The sequence below is a fragment of the Mustela erminea genome, chromosome 18, assembly GCF_009829155.1.
Source record: "Mustela erminea isolate mMusErm1 chromosome 18, mMusErm1.Pri, whole genome shotgun sequence".
Classification (NCBI taxonomy): domain Eukaryota; kingdom Metazoa; phylum Chordata; class Mammalia; order Carnivora; family Mustelidae; genus Mustela; species Mustela erminea.
The window spans coordinates 47,109,179-47,126,965 of record NC_045631.1 but is presented as its reverse complement, the minus strand read 5'-3'; the positions used below and the strand labels follow the sequence as shown (position 1 = coordinate 47,126,965).

The window sequence follows — 17,787 nt, the reverse complement described above, 5'->3', positions numbered from 1 at the left end:
TTCCAGTACTTTCCAGTTAAAAATCAACTTTGATGATTTTTCTCACTTTCATAGAATGATAAAAATAACAAGTACAGATACAGAATTTGTCTGATTTCAGGGCAGGATGTTATTTGAGTTGTCCTTCGCTTTATTCCACCTAGAGTAGCAGAGGGCCAAAAGCCACTGCTTTATCTGTATTCAGAATAGAATGCATGTGACGGAACAATCTAAGTGGGTAACGGACCCATGTATCCATGTTGCCGTATTAAAACATTTTTGCCTTTTTTTTTTTTTTTTTTTGGAAAGCCTGTTTTCTGGTCCCTGCAATTTCTGGGAAATAGCCACATATCTTTGCAACTTTCTAATGAATGTTTTGTTCACAATATAAGACCCTAAAACCAGCCTATTGAAAGTAACATTGTGTGCTGATGGAAAGTACATGTAAGACTAGAATTACAGCAGCTGAGTTATACTTGCCAAAGAATACCCAGAGAATAGTAGCCTTGCCATCTTTTGAAGATCCAGAGATTCATGTTTAAAACACCATCTATATGTGATTTTTGACTGTGGGTCCCTGTGTGTGTTAGCTAGTGTTTGTGTGCATTGTATGTGTTTATAACTAACCCTGTGGGCACTTTTTACCATAATGACTCTTAAGTGGTTCCATAAATAAATGTCCTAAGTGTAATCATTGCTGTTGTGAATGTGGATGTGTCTTCTGCTAAAAAACAAAATGCCAACAACCAATTTCTCTACTCCAGAACAGCCTCCGGGTGACACTCGGAGAAAAGTAAGTGACTTTCTAGGTTCTAGCATGATGGCCGTTGCATGGGGATGACTTCTTATGGAAATTTGTGGTTTTGGTTGGCTTATCATTTTGTGTTTTCGCTTATCTCAATGAGTTGTATTTGTAGTGTGGAAATTCAGGTTTCACCCTGGAAAGATTTCAGTGGGTACTTTGGAAGCTGAAAAAGTCTCAGGCACTTTTTGTCTCTTGGGGATTAAGGTCTCCTCCCCTTCCCGACCCTACCAGTCCCCCACCACCCCTCCAAAGAAAAGAAAGTTTCAACAATCTAAGATGGGGTTATCTTTTAGTGTCTGGTGGTGCTACATTTTCCATCCAATTAGGTCTATTGCTAATTGATTTCAGTCCACAGAGATCATACAGAGCTCTACCTCGATTATAGGCCGTACCTCAAATCTACCTTAAAAACAAAACCCCACATTAAAAAGTACAAAATAGAGGTGCATTTTTTTATTGGCAAAAGTTGAAAGACTCTTGTCCTGCTTCCTACTCTTGTAGTTCATTTCACCAGTATAACACCAGATGTGCACAGTGTACCAAGCTGTTTTTGATAACATAAATCAGTGTCTTATAAAGAGAGGGGAAAAGAACCTCCGGGGTCTCCTCTGTGCTCCCCCCTTCCCCAAAAGACTTCTTGGTCTTTTCAGGTGACAGACATCTGCACATTTTGCGGGCAGCCCCACAGCTGAAGGATGGTGATGTTGACTAGGAATTTTTGAGCAAAGCTTTGGCAGATTGAAATATGTTCTAGTCAGGAGACCAAAAAACATTCCCTGTACCATCAGTTAGATATTTTTCCATAACAGAATGCCCATTATATATAATTTTTATGTTTTCACAGCTGCTGGCATTATGCTGAGTTATCCTGTGTGAAACCTGGTGAGGGGGGTGGATATAGCATTTCACAAATATTGTCTTTGTGTGCTCTATTGTACTTCATCTTAAACTCTTTAAACAAAGTTATTTAATGTTCACTTCTGGCTATCAGTAGCTTATGTATTGTCCAAATGCTTCAAAATGAATAAAATGGTTTTCATGGCAAGGGGAACTAAGAAGCTTTGCTAGAATTAGTTTCTCTAGACAATTTGAGATTGTACTTCATGCTAGTACAACTATGCCATGCTGTGTTTAAAGAGAATTTCATCCTTTTCATCTGAATTTTAGCCTTTTCTAATCTGAAACAGTATACTGAACTAACGCCCCTTCTTGTGGCAATATCAGACCCGACCTCTTCCTTTCAAAATACTGTCTTTGTTTGCTTGTTTTCCTAAATAAAGGTTGGTTTCTCTCTGAGTTCAGACCTATAGAACATCCACAAACTAGAACTCGCCCATTTTAGGGTCATTGCCAGTGAGACGGGAACAGCAGCCACTAGACTAGTTTATCTCGTGCAATTCCCGCTTGCCAAGAATTCACATTCCCAATTACCTAAAGAATTTTATTTCCTAAAATGAACACTTTTGAGTCATTTTCTGTAGTCAGTAAAGATAGTGGAAATACTTGCCAAGTTACTACCTAATCATACCAATAGTTTACTACATCGTCCTACCTACCTAATCATACGAATAGTTTACTACATTGTCCTACCTAGGCTCAACAGGGGCGTGTCCCTAGTGTGTAGCCTACTAGACAGTACGTCTTCTATGCACTTGCAGCAAGGAAGAGGGACATAGGTTATAAAAAAGTATCTACCGTTTTTTCCCAAGGGAGTTATTTAAAATGCATTTAATAAGTACTTTATCTCACAACTCCAGCTGTCCATCTTAGTCTCTATAACAAATTACAGAAATATTAAGGAGTTTTCCTAGAAATCGGAGGAGAGAAGACCTTCAAATATATAGTAGTTTTAGATTTGTTCTCATTGGGACTATATTGCTACTTGCTAAAAAATGCAGTACTTCCTTACAGAACAGATTCTGTTTTATAAAGCGCCCCTAGTAACAAGGGATCTAGTGAGTGTGTCACATGACAGCAGGTGTTTTCAGTCTGGGTCAATATACTGAACTCCGTCTCTGGTGGAACTGGCTGGTACATGTCCCCAAGTCTCTTCAGCTCATGGCAATGACAAGGTCATGGGCAGGAGACCTTCCCAGTTCAAACTTGGCCCATGCAAACCTGTTCTCAAGGGTCAAGTATAGCAAGTTGGGGACGTGGTAAGGGATGTCATTGGAAGTAGGCAGGGGCCGAGTCATGTGGATCCTCATAGGTCAGAGCAGGGACTTAGGGTCTGCAAGCCACCCCCTGAGTTTTATGTTAACTGATGACACCGATGTTATTGAGGAGTAGATTAATATTTCAGAAAACAGGATCCAAAGAAGAACAATAGGTATGGATAGTGAGAGGTAGGAAGTTAAGAAGATGGGACTCAAGACTAACTTAGCTTGCAGCTTGTCAGTTCTAAACAAATGGTAAGGAGCGCCTGGGTGGCTCAGTGGGTTAAGCCTCTGCCTTCAGCTCAGGTCATGATCTCAGGGTCTTGGGATCGAGCTCCACATTGGGCTCTCTACTCAGCAAGAAGTCTGCTTCCCCCTTCTCTCTGCCTGCCTCTCTGCCTACTTGTGGTCTCTCTGTCGAATAAATAAATAAAATCTTAAAAACGAACAAACAAAACAAATGGTAAGCTGCCATTTCAGAGCTCCTGGTTTGGGCTTTTTTTTTTTTTTTTTAGATTTTATTTATTTGACAGACAGAGATCACAAGTAGGCAGAGAGGCAGGCAGAGAGAGAGAGAGGAGGACGCAGGCCTCCCACCAAGCAGAGAGCCCGATATGGGGCTCGATCCCACGACCCTGGGATCATGACCTGAGCCAAAGGCAGAGGCTTATAACCCACTGAGCCACCCAGGCGCCCTTGGTTTGGGCTTTTTGGTCACATTTTGTCCCTTGGTTGTGTATCTCTCACCTGTCTGAGGCACTTGGGAGGTATCTTAGCATTATTCTGAAGACCAGACAGTGTCAAGAAGCTACAATGGCTATCATTGATCCTAGAGTTTGTTTTCAGAGCATTGGAAAACATAGGTAACTATAAAAACTAAAATCAAACCAACCTTAATCATTTATCAAGCTCTTCTTAGGATTCTCTGTTTTCTTCATTTTCTCTGTTCCATCTGATTTGTCGAACAGGAGAGTGACCAAACAGTAGGCAGTAAAAAAGGGAGGAGAAGAACAAAATTCCTATTAATTGAATACCTATGAGACACCAGGAAGCGCTAAGCTCTTTCCATATTTCATCTCATTTCATTGTCACAACAGCCGTATGAACTGGGAATTTTTTCCACTAATGAGATAACAGAGACCCTAAGAGTTTAGAGTGACTTACCCAGGGTCACAGAGCAAGTGATAGACCTGAACTCAAGTTCTGTCTCTCTCTCTGGTTCCTGATCCTATAGTCTTTGTATTGTACCATTTATCTTGCTTAAAATAGCCTTTCCCAAATTATCTTTTCCAAAATTTAACAAAAAGGTCTCTGGATAAGTAGATTTGGGAAATGCTAGGTTAAACAAAGTTAAACAAGTTTCCTTACTATAAAACTTCTCAAAACGAGCATGCCATATGATTCTTCATGAGGAAGAAAATGCTGCCTTTTCTCATTTAATTGAACATGTAAACTGTTTCTGTGTGTTAACTGCCAAGATCAGTGTTTCAGGGGGCTTACTTTGGGGGAAATCTTACATTAAAACAACCCAGTAGAAAAATGGACAAGAGAAACAAAGAGGCAGTTTCACCTAGGAGTAACCCACATGGCCAACAAATACATGAAAAGATGTTCAACCTCGTTAGTAATCAAGGAAATGTAAATCAAACCCACAATGACATTGGCAACAATTAAGTCTGATCAAGTGATGGAGGAAAATGGACCAAGGAAAACATGCATATAATGCTGGAGGGAGTGTAGATAGGTATAACCTTTTTGGAAAACAATTTGGCATTAGATGGTAAAATTTATCATTCATTTACTCTGTAACGTACCAATTCCGTTTCTGGGCCTAAGCTTTAGCATGGCTCTTGTATATACGCATCAGGAAACACATTCAGATGGGTTTCCGATAGCACAGTTCGTAATAGCAGAACGGAAAACAACCCAAAAAGCCCATCGACACTGGAACAGATAAACTGAGGTAGAGCCATAAGATAACTATTACATAACATGGGTATATAGCATTGCTAAACACAACAATATGGATGAATCTTAGATACAGAAAAACTGAATTAGAAATTTGCTGACCAGGCTCTCTTCCTTGACAAGATTCCTCTTACTGTCATAGTAAGCGGTGCAAGAGGAAGAACCCCACGTGGTTTCTTTCCCCACTGGCAGCATGAACTCTTGAAACCAGATGTGCTTGAAACGTCAGGGACACCCTGCCAGGTGGTACCACCATGCCAGAACATTCTCGACTCACTCTCTTCTGGCTAGCGCTGAGTCTGAGGCCTTTCATGTGTTCACAAAGACCTTTTCCTAACTAGCGCTCAGGTTTAGGAACATAGCATATGGAATTTGAGCTGGCCTAAGGTTCTGCATTTCCATAGGACACACGTCTGAAGAAAGATGATCCAAAAGAAAGAAAAACATGACCCCGAAATCATGTAAATAAATTTAGGTCTGGAAGAAGGAAACAGCCTTTTGAGCTGGAAGAAGAGCTGTTGGTCTGCCACTGGTTTTGATGGGCACTCTTCTTCTGGACCTCAAAGGCCAGAGGTGTGATGCCCCACATCCCAACTGGCTGAAGTCCCGCTTCATGTGTATGGCAGGAACAAGGAAGCGGGTCACTTCCGCCGCCTGGGATGATGGCTGAGACCCGACAGTTCTGTCCCTTGCCTGCAGTCATGTGTGCTGGCTGATTTTTTTTTTTTTTTCTTTCCTTGGAAATGTCAGGGAATAATTGGTCTGGGCTCTTAGTTTGCTAAAGAGTAGATTTCTTATGGCCACATTTTCCCTATACCAAGATTCAGCATGTGACCTTTGAAATCTTGTGTTCAGGACCATAAAATAGGAACCGCCCCCCCACCTCTCCATCCCGCACCTCTTTTATAAACATGGCTTTCTCCAGACATCCTGTCCCCAGATAAGAATATCACAGTTTTTAGCAAATAAGCCACTTGTTGGAATGGACAAGCAAATCAACAGTCGACTGAAACGGGGCCTGCCCCTTACTCCCAGTGCTGGCTCACATTTACTGGCTCTGATATTAGAGCTGGTGACTACATTGAACATCTGGTGTTTTACATTTCTCACCGAACAGTGCTGGAACAATTTCTTTGCCCCAGAGTCAGAATTTGTGTGGTTAGATGCCAGTCTTCTCGTGGGTCTGAATTGCCACCTCCACACCCAGTTTTCTCTTATTAACCTATTTTTCTTTTTCTTTAGACCAATGAAGCGAGCTCAGAGTCGATAGCATCCCTCTCTAAACAGGAGATCATGAGTAGCTTCCTGCCAGAGGGAGGGCGCTACGAGCTACTCACCATCATAGGTAAAGTGCAGGGACTGCCACTCTCAGGCTCCAGGGTCTCCTCTGCACGGCCCCCTTCCCCAGAATGAATGTGTGCCAGAAGCTGTGAGCTAGTTAGCAGGATTCAGGGGGACAGATTTGGGGGTCTCCTTTGTGTTTGTCTTCCAAGTATGGGAAAAGAGCTCTTGTTACCAGGAGAGAAGCTCTTTTGCAGTTTTTCCTTTTTGGCTTGTACGCTTCTGATGTCCTGTGCCGTAGTCAGTTCGAATGGTTGTTGGAGGAGGAAGTGAAAGGAGACCAATCAAGAAATGTCAGCCATGAGGGTAACAGTAGGGACGATTTTAACTTGAATCTCCTTTTTATTTTTTTTTTATTTTTTTTATTTTTTAAGATTTTATTTGTTTATTTGACAGAGAGAGATCACAAGTAGGCAGAGAGGCAGGCAGAGGGGAAAGGGGAAGCTGGCTCCGGCTGAGCAAGGAGTTGATGTGGGACTTGATCCTAGAACCCTGGGATCACAATCCGAGCCAAAGGCAACGGCTTATCCAACTGAGCCACCCAGACGTCCCATGGAGAAAAACCTCTTCTTGAATCTCCTTTTTAGATCAGGTCTCTTGAAGGCAGCCTTTGTTGCTCTTGTCCTTGTGTATGGCCATTCCCCTTTTCTTTTAGGCAAAGGATTTGAGGACCTGATGACCGTGAACCTAGCAAGGTACAAACCAACAGGAGAGTATGTGACGGTACGAAGGATTAATCTGGAAGCCTGTTCCAATGAGATGGTGACATTCTTGCAGGTAATAAAATGTGAATGGGACGCTGGAAGGGTGGGCTCTTAGTTCTAGTAGTAATCACCAGGCGTCTCTTACATCTGTCTTCTGAAAGTAGCTGGAAGCAAACAAAGGTGGACTAAACTGAGATGTTACAGAAGCTCTTAATGAAAAATCCTTCTCTATAGTCCCCTCCTCTTCTCCAAAGACTGCTTTGTAGCTCATTTATTCACTTGTTTACTATTCAGAGAGGCTAAGTAACTTGCCTGTGGTCACACACACTTGTATGTGGTTGAGCCAGGATTCAAACCCGGGCAGTCTTGTTCCAGATTCAGGGCAGCCTGCTCTGCCACGACAGCCGTGTTCCAGCTGTCATCATCCTGTTAGCCCAAGGTTCCTTTCTGTTGGAGAAGCAAGTAGCTGCCCTCTTGTTAAACAGGGAGAGACCACAGATCTGGTAGCTGGCCGGGGGCTAGACTCTCCTTCACTGATGCAGGCCTGCACTGAGAACCCCTGAGATCCAGGGCCTGGGTCGGTGTATTTTCAGCAGTGGACGTGCAGCCTGTCCTACTTCATTCATAACGTGTCTCTGAATTCATGCTCATCTGATGGTGCTCTAATACCCACCCATTCATGTGGTCGGAGCAGTTTTGTGGGTCTGAGGATGGAACTGAAAGTCAGTCCCAGCTTAGTTATTTGGGAAGAAAGATATTTGAGTTTATTCTAGAGCATGTTGGACTTTAGGATTCTTTTTTAATTTTCTGGAGCAGTGGACAGGTAGAAGGTATAGCTTCTTTGACCTTAGCTCATATCCCATCTCAGGACCCTGGAGTGTCTGTAATTCTTTCGTCCAAATTTATTTTAAAATCCCATAGGTCTGGGGCACCTGGGTGGCTCAGTCCTTAAGCATCTGCCTTCAGCTCAGGTCATGATCCCAGGGTCCTGGGATTTAGCCCCACATGGGGCTCCCTGCTCAGCAGGAGGCCTGCTTTTCCCTCTCCCACTCCCCCTGCTTGTGTTCCCTCTCTCACTGTGTCTCTGTCTGTCAAATAAATAAATAAAATCTTTTAAAATAAAATCCCATAGGTGTGACACTTTCCGTGACCGTTCCCGCTCCCGGGTTGCTGGAGAAGCCCCTTCGGATATCTAGTAGTTATCGTTTGCTCTCTGGTGCTTTGTTTCCTTGTTCTGTCCATTACAACATTTTCCTTTACAGGGGGAAAACATTCTTTGTTTTCTTACCTTAAAAAGGAGTTCTGTGCCTTGGCCCTTGAAGTCGAGCTAAGCTCTAAGCTCATCACTTCCTAAGTCTTGAGTCAGCACTGGTTCTGGATTCTGAGGTGGCAAGCTGGGACCCCTGATTGTGTTGTTGGCAGTCTCCCTGCAGGCGGGGAATTTTTCTTGAGGCTTTTAAGATCGGCTGGTGGAGCCAGACTCAGGCAGAAGCTGGCAGAGCAGTGCTGGGCTCCGTGTGGAGACCGCAGAGCCTGGCCTGTGTCCGCTGGCTGGCCTCTGGCGCAGGCTGCTCCCAGGACTCTGAGAAGAGCTCCGGAAGTACTAGGTCACCATGTTTTTCATGGCGTCCAGCGCACTTGATTCTGACTTCCCCTTACCATTGCTTTCAGGGGGAGCTTCATGTCTCTAAACTCTTCAGCCATCCCAACATCCTGCCGTATCGAGCCACTTTTATTGCAGACAATGAGCTGTGGGTTGTCACATCATTCATGGCGTATGGTGAGTGGGACAAGGGTCCTGGCAGAGAGGTGTTCTGGGAGCTCTGTTGTCAGCCGGCTCATGTGCAGTTTCCCTTCTCTGTTACCCTTCCCCCGGCCCCCACGACTGTTTTCTTCAGGTTCTGCAAAGGATCTCATCTGCACACACTTCATGGACGGCATGAATGAACTGGCGATTGCTTACATCCTGCAGGGGGTGCTCAAGGCCTTGGACTACATCCACCACATGGGATACGTACACAGGTGCAGTCTCACAACCGCCCCTTCCGAGAGCACATGAGCCCTCGAGGAAACGGTGGGAGGTTGACTGAAGTTAGTGACGTCAGAGTTTAAACCAAGGCTCAGCATCCTGTCCTCGCCTCTGACTTGGTAGACAGAGCATTTGGTCTGTCAGTTCTGACTTCCTCTTTACTGAGTGGCTTGGTCCTGAGAAGAACATCTGCCCCACCCCTTGGAGCACCCAAACTTGTGTATGTGCCCCAAAGTCAGCCCTATGTGCCGAGAGGCCCGGGGGAAGGCAGGTTGCTTAGTAGATGGTATCAGGACAAGCAGCTCACAGTAGGGAAGATAATGAAACCAGACCCCTACCTAACTCCACATACAAAGGAGCAGTTCAGATGGCCTCAATGTCCGATGTGAAACTACAGACTTAGAAGGAAATGCTTTTGTGACCTGAGGCATCGAAGACTGTCTAGATATTTTAGAAGTACAAAACATAATACAAACAAATTGACGGATTTGATTGTATCACAATTAAAGATCTCTCTCCAATGAAGGACATCAGGAACAAAATTAAGAAATGGGTGACCGGGTGCGAGATGTAAGCTTTGTGTAAAACACACAGGAGATTTGTAACAAAGAAATCCTGTGCATCAACAAGAAAAGGATAGCAAAGCAATAGAAAAAAGAGCAAATGATTTGAAGTTTATAAGAGGAAGTCCAAAGGACTAACTGTTGTATGAAAAGATGCTCAAAGCTAGCAATAATCAGAAAAGCAAATTAAGGGGCACCTGGGTGCTCAGTGGGTTAAGTCTCTGCCTTCAGCTCAGGTCATGATCTCAGAGTCCTGGGATTGAGCCCCATGTTGGGCTCTCTGCTCCGCGGGGAGCCTGCTTCCTCCCACCACTTTCTGCCTACTTGTCTGTCAAGTGGATAAATGAAATCTTAAAAAAAAAAAAAAAAAAAAGCAAATTAAAACAGGATGCTGTCACCCTGTACACCTGAGATGGGTGTAAGGTGGAGGCGGCCCCGGGCAGTGAGGAGGCGGGGTCTCCTGTCCACACAGTGGAAGATGCCCTGACAGCCGGGGTCGCTCGGGACTGGGACCATTAGTGCTGCTCCAGGTGGACACCCCAAAGAAACCCTCAGGGGATAGGTGTGGGTGTCATCGTTCACATTCATGTGCAGTTAGAGGCAGCGTCAGCGCTCCTCCCTGGGAGAGCGGATGAGTAAAAGTGTTAGAACCTGGCCCAGAGTACAGGCAGCAGTTAGGAGCAAAGCTGAGTTGTACGCCGGGGGCAAGACAGAGGGATCTTAGAAACAGCACTGAGAGGCGAAGGGAGAGTGGGAGGGATAACACAGCACCGTCGGGTAAACTGAAAATATATGCATACAAAACCATGCTATACTTTTTAAGAATACCTACAAACAAAAAAGTATAGCTCGAAGGCAGTAGATGGTAGGGGAAGCAGTGGTCTGGGAGCATAAAAGAGAACTTTAGCAAAATGTAAGTAAGTTTTAAAATCTGGTGATACGTAAATTGGGCCATGCTACTTTCTCTTTTCTCCTATATGTGTTATATACAGATAAATAAGTGTTTATGTATAAATGGCATGAATATATACATGTGTAAGACACACAGCCGGACGCTGCCAGGGAGAGAGCTGACTGGAGCTGGTAGGTGACGATCAAAGGTTTGCGGTGTGAGGGGCTCCGGCTGCCCCGTGACACCATCTCCCTGCCCTCCCAGGAGTGTCAAAGCCAGCCACATCCTGATCTCGTCCGACGGGAAGGTCTACCTCTCTGGTTTACGCAGCAACCTCAGCATGATCAGCCACGGGCAGCGGCAGCGTGTGGTCCACGACTTTCCCAAGTACAGTGTCAAGGTTCTGCCTTGGCTCAGCCCAGAGGTCCTCCAGCAGGTCTGTGCCCCGAGTCCTGAGGAGTCCCCATCCCTCACCAACTCAGTGTCCCAAGGGAGCCTTCAGGAATTTCCCGAGATGGGGGTGCTTCGCTTCTGGGTGGAGTGAGGGGTTCTAAAGGGAGGGGTTCCCTGTTGGCAGGTGGACCTGGGAAGCCTCTCAGCGTGGGTGTTGGGCGCCCATTGCAGATGGTGGTGTTTCCCCTCTGTGGGGTCCCAAACTGGGCCGAATACTATTTCAGCCCCCATCAGAGGCCTTCCCATCTTATAGGAAGAGTGAGCCTTTTGGAAGTAGTTGGTGCTCTCCACACCCCTCCACTAAGCAGGAGCATAGGACCCCACATTTCTTCCTTCTAGAAGTTACACAGCATCAAACATTCCTTCCTTTAAAACATCAGCTACTCGTCGGTAGTAAGGAAGAGGAAGGCAAGGAAAGTGCGCTGGATCGGAGACAGGCATTCTGTTCCTCTCCCGCATGCCCTTCTCAGGCTATAGATGGAGTGATCTGTGGGGTTTTTTTTTTCTCCTGATTTAGAATCTTCAGGGTTACGATGCCAAGTCTGACATCTACAGTGTGGGAATCACAGCCTGTGAGCTGGCCAATGGCCACGTCCCCTTTAAGGATATGCCTGCCACCCAGGTGAGCCTGCCGCCTGGTTTCCTTCTTGCCTGCCCCCCTGCATGCCTTCCCCTGCTGTGGAAGGGGACCCCAGGGCAGGAGAGCTCAGGAGCAGGCCCACTGCTCACTTCTGTAGGGCCCGGAGCAGGAGTACGAACGGAGGCCCACGTGCCATGTGTCTGTTTAGATGTATAAATCAAGCCAACACATTTTTATAAATTTATAAAATATATGCTAGCCTCCTACTTTGATAAATATACCTGGGAGGTCTGTTTCTAAATTACAGTTCTCAGACTCCTCAGGTTCTGTGCTACCTGCTACCACATTTTGGCCAATACCTTTGGAGCCTTTGGCTTGAAAGTTCAATTTCTTTTCATGCCCCTTACAACAGCTGCCCTTTGGTCACTCCTTGGCACGCACAGCCAGTGGCATCGTGTACCTTTGGGAGACAGCCTGGGGGAGAGGCTTATCCAGGCCTTATCAAGTCCAGGAAGCAGACTTGGGATAGCTGGGCAAGGATTACCTGAGTCCTAAGTACCCTGGAGCATGATCTAGAACTGGATGGCGGGGGGTGGGGGTGGGGTTAGCTCTGAGTGAGCCTCTCCTTAAGCCCACAGAATGCCCTATGGGAAAAGGGGCACTTAGAGAATGGCCAGAGGGGAGCTCTGTAGAGCAACTGTCCCAGGAAGGCTTCTAGGAGGAGGTGACATTTGAGCCTTGAAGGCAGATATGTGAAGAATGGGAAGTAGAAGGAAACTCTTGGCTAGAGGGAACAGCATGTGCTAAGATCCAGAGTCAAGAAAGGATAGGGTCTGGGGAATGGTGATAGTTACAAATAGCTTAAGTACAAGGCACTTCCCGGGGGCTACTGGGTGATGTGGCTGGAGAAGGAAGCCAGAGCAGATCCTGAAAGACTTTGGGTGCCACGCCAGGGCATTTGGTTCCTGGTCCAAAGCATGTGGAGAACAGCTGGTGGCTTCTGAGCCCAGAAGCGATAGCCTCAGATGCATTTTGTTAGATTACTACTGCAGGTAGAAGACCTGGCAGACTAGTTAGGAGGGTCATGGAAACATACATAAGGAATCTAGAAAAATTTAAGTCCATCGCAGAAAGGAGCTCTGGGAAAGTGAAAGGCTACGCGAGGTGAACAAGAGGTATGGACCCAGAAACAGCATGGTCCAGTAGCACTTTCTGGGATTGTGGGAATTCCTTATCTGTGCTGCCCAGTAAGGTGGCCACTTACAGTGTGGCCAATGAGATGGAGGAACTGAATTATCAGCCAAATTTAAATTCACTTAAGTATAAACAGCTGCCTATGACTGGTGGCAACACAGCTCTAGAGAGCCTTCCAGGTTTCTGGCTCCGTAGTTCACAAGGGCAACCCTAAGGACGGCAGTCCCTGAGGTGGGGCTGGTTTTGCTCGTGTAGAGTCCAAGGACTTCAGCCCAGCAGCCCTAGTGGAGCCTGCCCCCGGGCTCCTGTGTAGCCTGCCACAGGGACAGCCCGGGGCAGGGTGGGGCGGGTGACACGTAACGCACCCCTTTGGACCCACAGGGGCACCACAAATTGGAGCTGGGCTCCAAACAAAATGACCTGATGGCCGCCTTCACTCTAGGGTGGGGGCTCTACGGGTGGAAGGCTGTGATCACGGTGTCTTATAAACGGGAGAGGAGACTGGGAGCCCCTTCCGTGCAGCTGTAGTCGGGGGTGCATTCCTGTAGGCCCGCTCCTTGGCACTCTGGCCTAGCTAAGGGATGGCTGCTGAGCCTCGGACCCGCATTGCTTCTGAAAAATCAGACGTACCCCACTTCTCTTTTCTCTACTCCCCCAAATTTGTATTTTGGGAAAAGTGTATTTGTAAGGAAAAGCTATAGATCTCCCAGCGGCGCCCCCGTTCAGCCCGGGTCCCGGCTCTGTCCTCCCCAGATGCTGCTGGAGAAGCTGAACGGCACAGTGCCCTGCCTGCTGGACACCAGCACCATCCCCGCTGAGGAGCTGACCATCAGCACCTCACGCTCAGCAGCCAACTCGGGCCTGAGTGAGAGCCTGGCCCCCAGCACCCCCAGGACCTCCAACGGCGACTCGCCGTCCCACCCCTATCACCGCACCTTCTCCCCTCACTTCCACCACTTCGTGGAGCAGTGCCTTCAGCGCAACCCAGACGTAAGGTATCCTCTCCGGGTGGACAGTGGGCTTTCGGGGGCTGGCAGTGGGGGGTCGAAGGCCAAGTTCGAGAGGACGCATCTGTCCCGGAAAGGGCTGGGTTCCTGGAGGAGTCCCGAGCCCCTGTGGCCGGAGGGATGAGCACAAGGGTTTACTAAGAAGCCAGCCTGGGTGGCTCTGGCTGTGGTGTTTCCGGGGGCTGAGGGAAGAAGCAGAGGTTGCCTGAGGATAAGGTGTAAGCAGCAGGGTTTCGGAAGTCTGGGTCACAGGGGTGATGCTGGTCTCTCTTCCGCTTTCTCTGCAGACCAAGTGCCAGCACCCTCCTGAACCATTCTTTCTTCAAGCAGGTACAACAGCACTTTCCCGAGGCTCCCTGGGGTGGTTTTTCCCTTGCCTGTGCTTGGAAACACCCTGCACCACCTTTGCTTTGGGATCCTTAGTGTGTATTCTCCCCTCCTCCCTTCGAGTCAGAGCGATGGCCCTGTTTCCGGAGCCCCTTAGAGGGGCCGCTCCTTCCTCTCCCAGAGATTCTGGGCTCTAACAGGCCAACTGTCATGGGGCCACTCGGCCCCGTGGTGTCCTGGGAACCAGAGCAACGGGATCCACCCCTAACTGTCTCCCCGCCCTCAGATCAAGCGACGCGCCTCAGAGGCCTTGCCTGAGTTACTTCGCCCCGTCACCCCCATCACCAATTTTGAGGGCAGCCAGCCTCAGGATCACAGCGGGATCTTTGGCCTGGTAACAAACCTGGAAGAGCTAGAGGTGGACGACTGGGAGTTCTGAGCCTCTGAAGAACATTCACATTCTCCGTCCCCCCGAGGCGAGGCATGAGCCCCGGGGGCCCTCCCCGAGGGCTGGCCACATTCCCACCCTCCTGGGTGCAGATTGGGTAGAAAGGACATTTCTGCCACCAGAGTTGGCCGCTTACTCACTGGGAGAGAAATTCCCGAAGAGAAACCTTCTTTACTGCTCCGGGACTTCTGAGACACAAGGGAATCCCAGGAACCAGTGATCAGAGAGGCCGGGAAGCTGACATTCCATCCTGGGAGCTCAGGCGACCTCTTCAGAAGGAAGAGATGCTATTCTGGCCCCAGAGGGCTGAAGGCCAAGTCCAGGGTTTGACTCTTTGACCCAGGGGACTGTGGGACTTCCTTTTCTCACTCTTGCTGTCCTACCAGGCTGTTCCATTCTCTTCCTCTGCTCTCAGATCCTATAGGTCCATGGAGGGGCAAGCAATAAGCAACTGCCTCCCACCCTACCGCCAGACCACGCCCTAATAATTGAAAGGAAGGGCATTTTTTCTTGTTAAGCACCAAGTGAAGGGGGCAGTCCCTCCTTATCCCTCTCATTGCTTGGGCTGCAATCTAGAACTTTCCCATAGTTCACTGTGTGGTTCATCCCTTCCCCACCAAGAGTCCATCTTACTGCCTTCTGCTGGCTGCCTTGAGGCTTTCTCCAAGGCCACAGTGTCTTGCCTAGCTTGAGGATTTAAGTCCTTATGCCGCTTTAGTTTCATCGCCAGAACAAATTAAAATTTTTGGAGAATCCACTGGAGAGTGGCATTGCTGTGTGCTGGACATATAGTCACCCAGTCCCACATTCTCTGTCCCAGAGCGGTCCCAGGAGTGCACGCAAAAGCATGGCTGTAAACACTTTCATTAAGAAAGCCTCATAACAGACATAGAGCTGTCTCCTCACACCCAGAAATGTGAGGCTATTCATTTTAGCCTCACTTAGCCATCAAACCACTTTGGGGCTGGAAAGGCCTAGGTGCCAAAGACTAGCCCTTCCGCAGGCCCCACTTCGGGGCCACTAGGAGTGGAGGCAGAAGAGGCTCACCTTTGGCAGGAAAGGAGGTGGAGGGTTTTGTTCTGTAACATGACTTGCGGTGTCTCCTTACCCCTGGAACTAATACCCAAAGAGCAGGTAACCTAAGACCCAGATCTGTCCCCTCTCTGTCATCCTGGCTGGTGGCCAATGAGGCTGGGCAAGGGGGTGATTCCGCCCTGCGTCTCCATGGTGCTTCCCAGCCTGCATGGGCACTTTCCCCCCTGCCGGTCCCTTAGGGGTGAGGCACCCTTCTCTGGCTCAGGCACTAAAAATGTCAGATTAAGGAAGTGCCCCTCCCTCTTCTCTAAAGCTGCTTTGAACCTTCGAATGCTCTCACTTTCCCTTCCCTCAGAAATTTTAATACCAGTTTAAAAACGAGCAATAAAACCCCTCTTCCTTTGGGCAGTTACAGGGGTTGAGGTACGGGGGTTGAGGGAATGGATTCCCACAGTGAGGCCGAGTGGGGAGGCCAGGTCACCTTTGTTTCCAGCTTTCCTCCTAACCCCGGCCCAGCTCATCTTCTCTTTAGACCTCAAGTTCCCCTTTCTCAACACCATTATCAGCCTGTTTTCTTTCCTTCTGAGCTGCTTCACCTGTGGTCAGCTCAAACTCCATGCCCAAGCTGCTGCTTCTGTGGGGGCTGCGCAGTTGCCCCTGCAGACTCGTCGTGGGCAGGGGAGGGGGCCAGGCTGCCTGCTGCTCCCGGTGCTCCCCGTGCTGCCGGTGCCGGGGAGGGCCGCACCTTCCTGCATCAGGGCAGGCGCCTTTGAGAATCTGGTGGCCGCTGTGCACACTGCCAGGAAAGATGCACATAAACACAATTTCAGAAGTGTCACACGCACGCACACACCCCAGCCAGGGAGGCCTGGGCCTGCATCTCCACCCACAAGTAAATCTTGCTCCAGAGAGGGGCAGGAGGCAGGGGAGGAAAAGCTGAGCGCCGCCTAGGAGCCCTGAGGGGCCCTGCGGGAGCCGAGGGAACGGACTCGGGGATGGGGAAGCCTGCCGCCTCCCCTGCCTCCCCTGCCGGGGACGGGGGCGCTGAGTTGTTCTGTTCCCTGGCGCGTGTGTGGGCCGTGCTCTGGAGCCACTAGTTCTATTCCTGCCACAGTGTGGGAACAAGCTATGTTTAGGGCTGTTTGGGAACAGCTTCCAGCCAGACGGCAGGCAGAGCCCGCCAGTCCCTGGGGCGAACGAGACCCGGGTCTCCCGGCAGAGATCCCTCCAGGAAGCCGCTGCCCCACGTGCGCAGCACGGCTGAGCGCTGTCCCCACCAGTGGGTGCCGGTCACCTGCCTCCTGCGCGCCTCCGACCTGTCGTGCGGGGTGCTGGGGCCGCGGCCGCCGCGGGGCAGAGGGGCAGGGAGTAGGGAGCCAGGGGCGGGGGGCGCGGCTTCTGGCGCCAGCCCTGCTGCTCTCGCTTTGTTCCTTGGAACCAGGCACTTCGGATCCTCAGGCCTCTCCCTTGTGTTAAGTGGGGTTAGGGTGCGCCGAGAGATTTGCTAGTCTGAAGGATGGAAATCTCTTCCCCCGAAGGGAGTGCCCTCTCGCAGGCCACGGCGCCCGCCCGCAGGAACCCGGGGTTCCTACGGCCGCAAAAACCCGCCACAGAAACGCTTCAGGACAGCGGGCCTTGGAGCCTCCCGGGGCCCTTATCTATGGGGTCGCCGGAGAACGCGCTGAGGGGTGGTGGTCCCGCCGGACCCCTCGTGTAGCCTGGGGGCAGAGCACGCGGACGCCGGGCCTCGCAGCCTCGCGTGGCGTGACCGCGTGCCGGCCGCCGCTACCTTCTTCCTCCCGCGGCCGAGCGGGGGCGGCCTCTGGCGGCGGGAGGACTGAGCGGCCGGAGGGGGCGTGGGATCCCGGACGGGGCCGCCCCCGCGGGGTCTGTCAAACCGCAGGGCCCACGGAGCGCCGGGCCCGCACGAGGGCCAGCCGGGGGAAACTGAGGCAGCGAAAGGCCCAGGAGCGCCCCAGTGATCCTTTCCCGCCGCAGGGGCGTCGCCGAGAGCGCCGTTTGTCCCGGGACCCCAGGCGTCTCAACCTGAACTCGTCCTCGCCCTGAGGCGTGCGATACACTCCCGCTCCGGGCCTTGCCCGGGTCCCGAGCGGGCCGACGGGGCTGCGGGCTTCTCGAGGCCGGCGAGCGCGGGGCCCGCGGGGACGGTGCGAGTGCCCGGAGCGCGGGGTCGGGGCGGGGGGCAGACAAAGGCAGGGGACGGAGAGCGAGGGAAAGACAAAGCACAGAGGGGGTCGGCGGCGGCGCGGGGGCCCCGGAGGCGGCTCCGGGCGCGGCAGAGCCAA

General features: G+C 49.9%; 1 protein-coding gene and 2 long non-coding RNA genes across 8 annotated transcripts in view; 1 reads left to right on the top strand and 2 right to left on the bottom strand.

The window, feature by feature from the left end:
- Window positions 1-15,203, top strand: part of STRADA (STE20 related adaptor alpha) — a 26,982-nt gene extending 11,779 nt beyond the window's left edge. For 4 of the 6 annotated variants that reach the window (XM_032323066.1, XM_032323063.1, XM_032323065.1 and 1 more), the window contains 9 exons: window positions 6,151-6,253; window positions 6,905-7,026; window positions 8,625-8,733; window positions 8,852-8,975; window positions 10,702-10,873; window positions 11,408-11,512; window positions 13,418-13,659; window positions 13,959-14,001; window positions 14,285-14,437. In XM_032323066.1, coding sequence (XP_032178957.1) covers window positions 6,202-6,253; window positions 6,905-7,026; window positions 8,625-8,733; window positions 8,852-8,975; window positions 10,702-10,873; window positions 11,408-11,512; window positions 13,418-13,659; window positions 13,959-14,001; window positions 14,285-14,437 — 1,122 coding nt within the window. In that variant the 5' untranslated portion in view covers window positions 6,151-6,201. Of the gene's footprint in view, window positions 1-743; window positions 773-6,150; window positions 6,254-6,904; window positions 7,027-8,624; window positions 8,734-8,851; window positions 8,976-10,701; window positions 10,874-11,407; window positions 11,513-13,417; window positions 13,660-13,958; window positions 14,002-14,284 lie in introns of all 6 variants that reach the window. The other 2 variants (XM_032323061.1, XM_032323062.1) reach the window with 2 other exon arrangements.
- LOC116578564 lies at window positions 228-3,261 on the bottom strand. The gene is made up of 2 exons (XR_004280937.1): window positions 2,375-3,261; window positions 228-2,336 (listed from the first exon to the last, which is right to left on the bottom strand). It is a non-coding gene; the product is annotated as an uncharacterized LOC116578564 (long non-coding RNA).
- LOC116578563 lies at window positions 14,598-17,787 on the bottom strand. Its single transcript, XR_004280936.1, has 2 exons — window positions 16,776-17,787; window positions 14,598-16,277 (listed from the first exon to the last, which is right to left on the bottom strand). It is a non-coding gene; the product is annotated as an uncharacterized LOC116578563 (long non-coding RNA).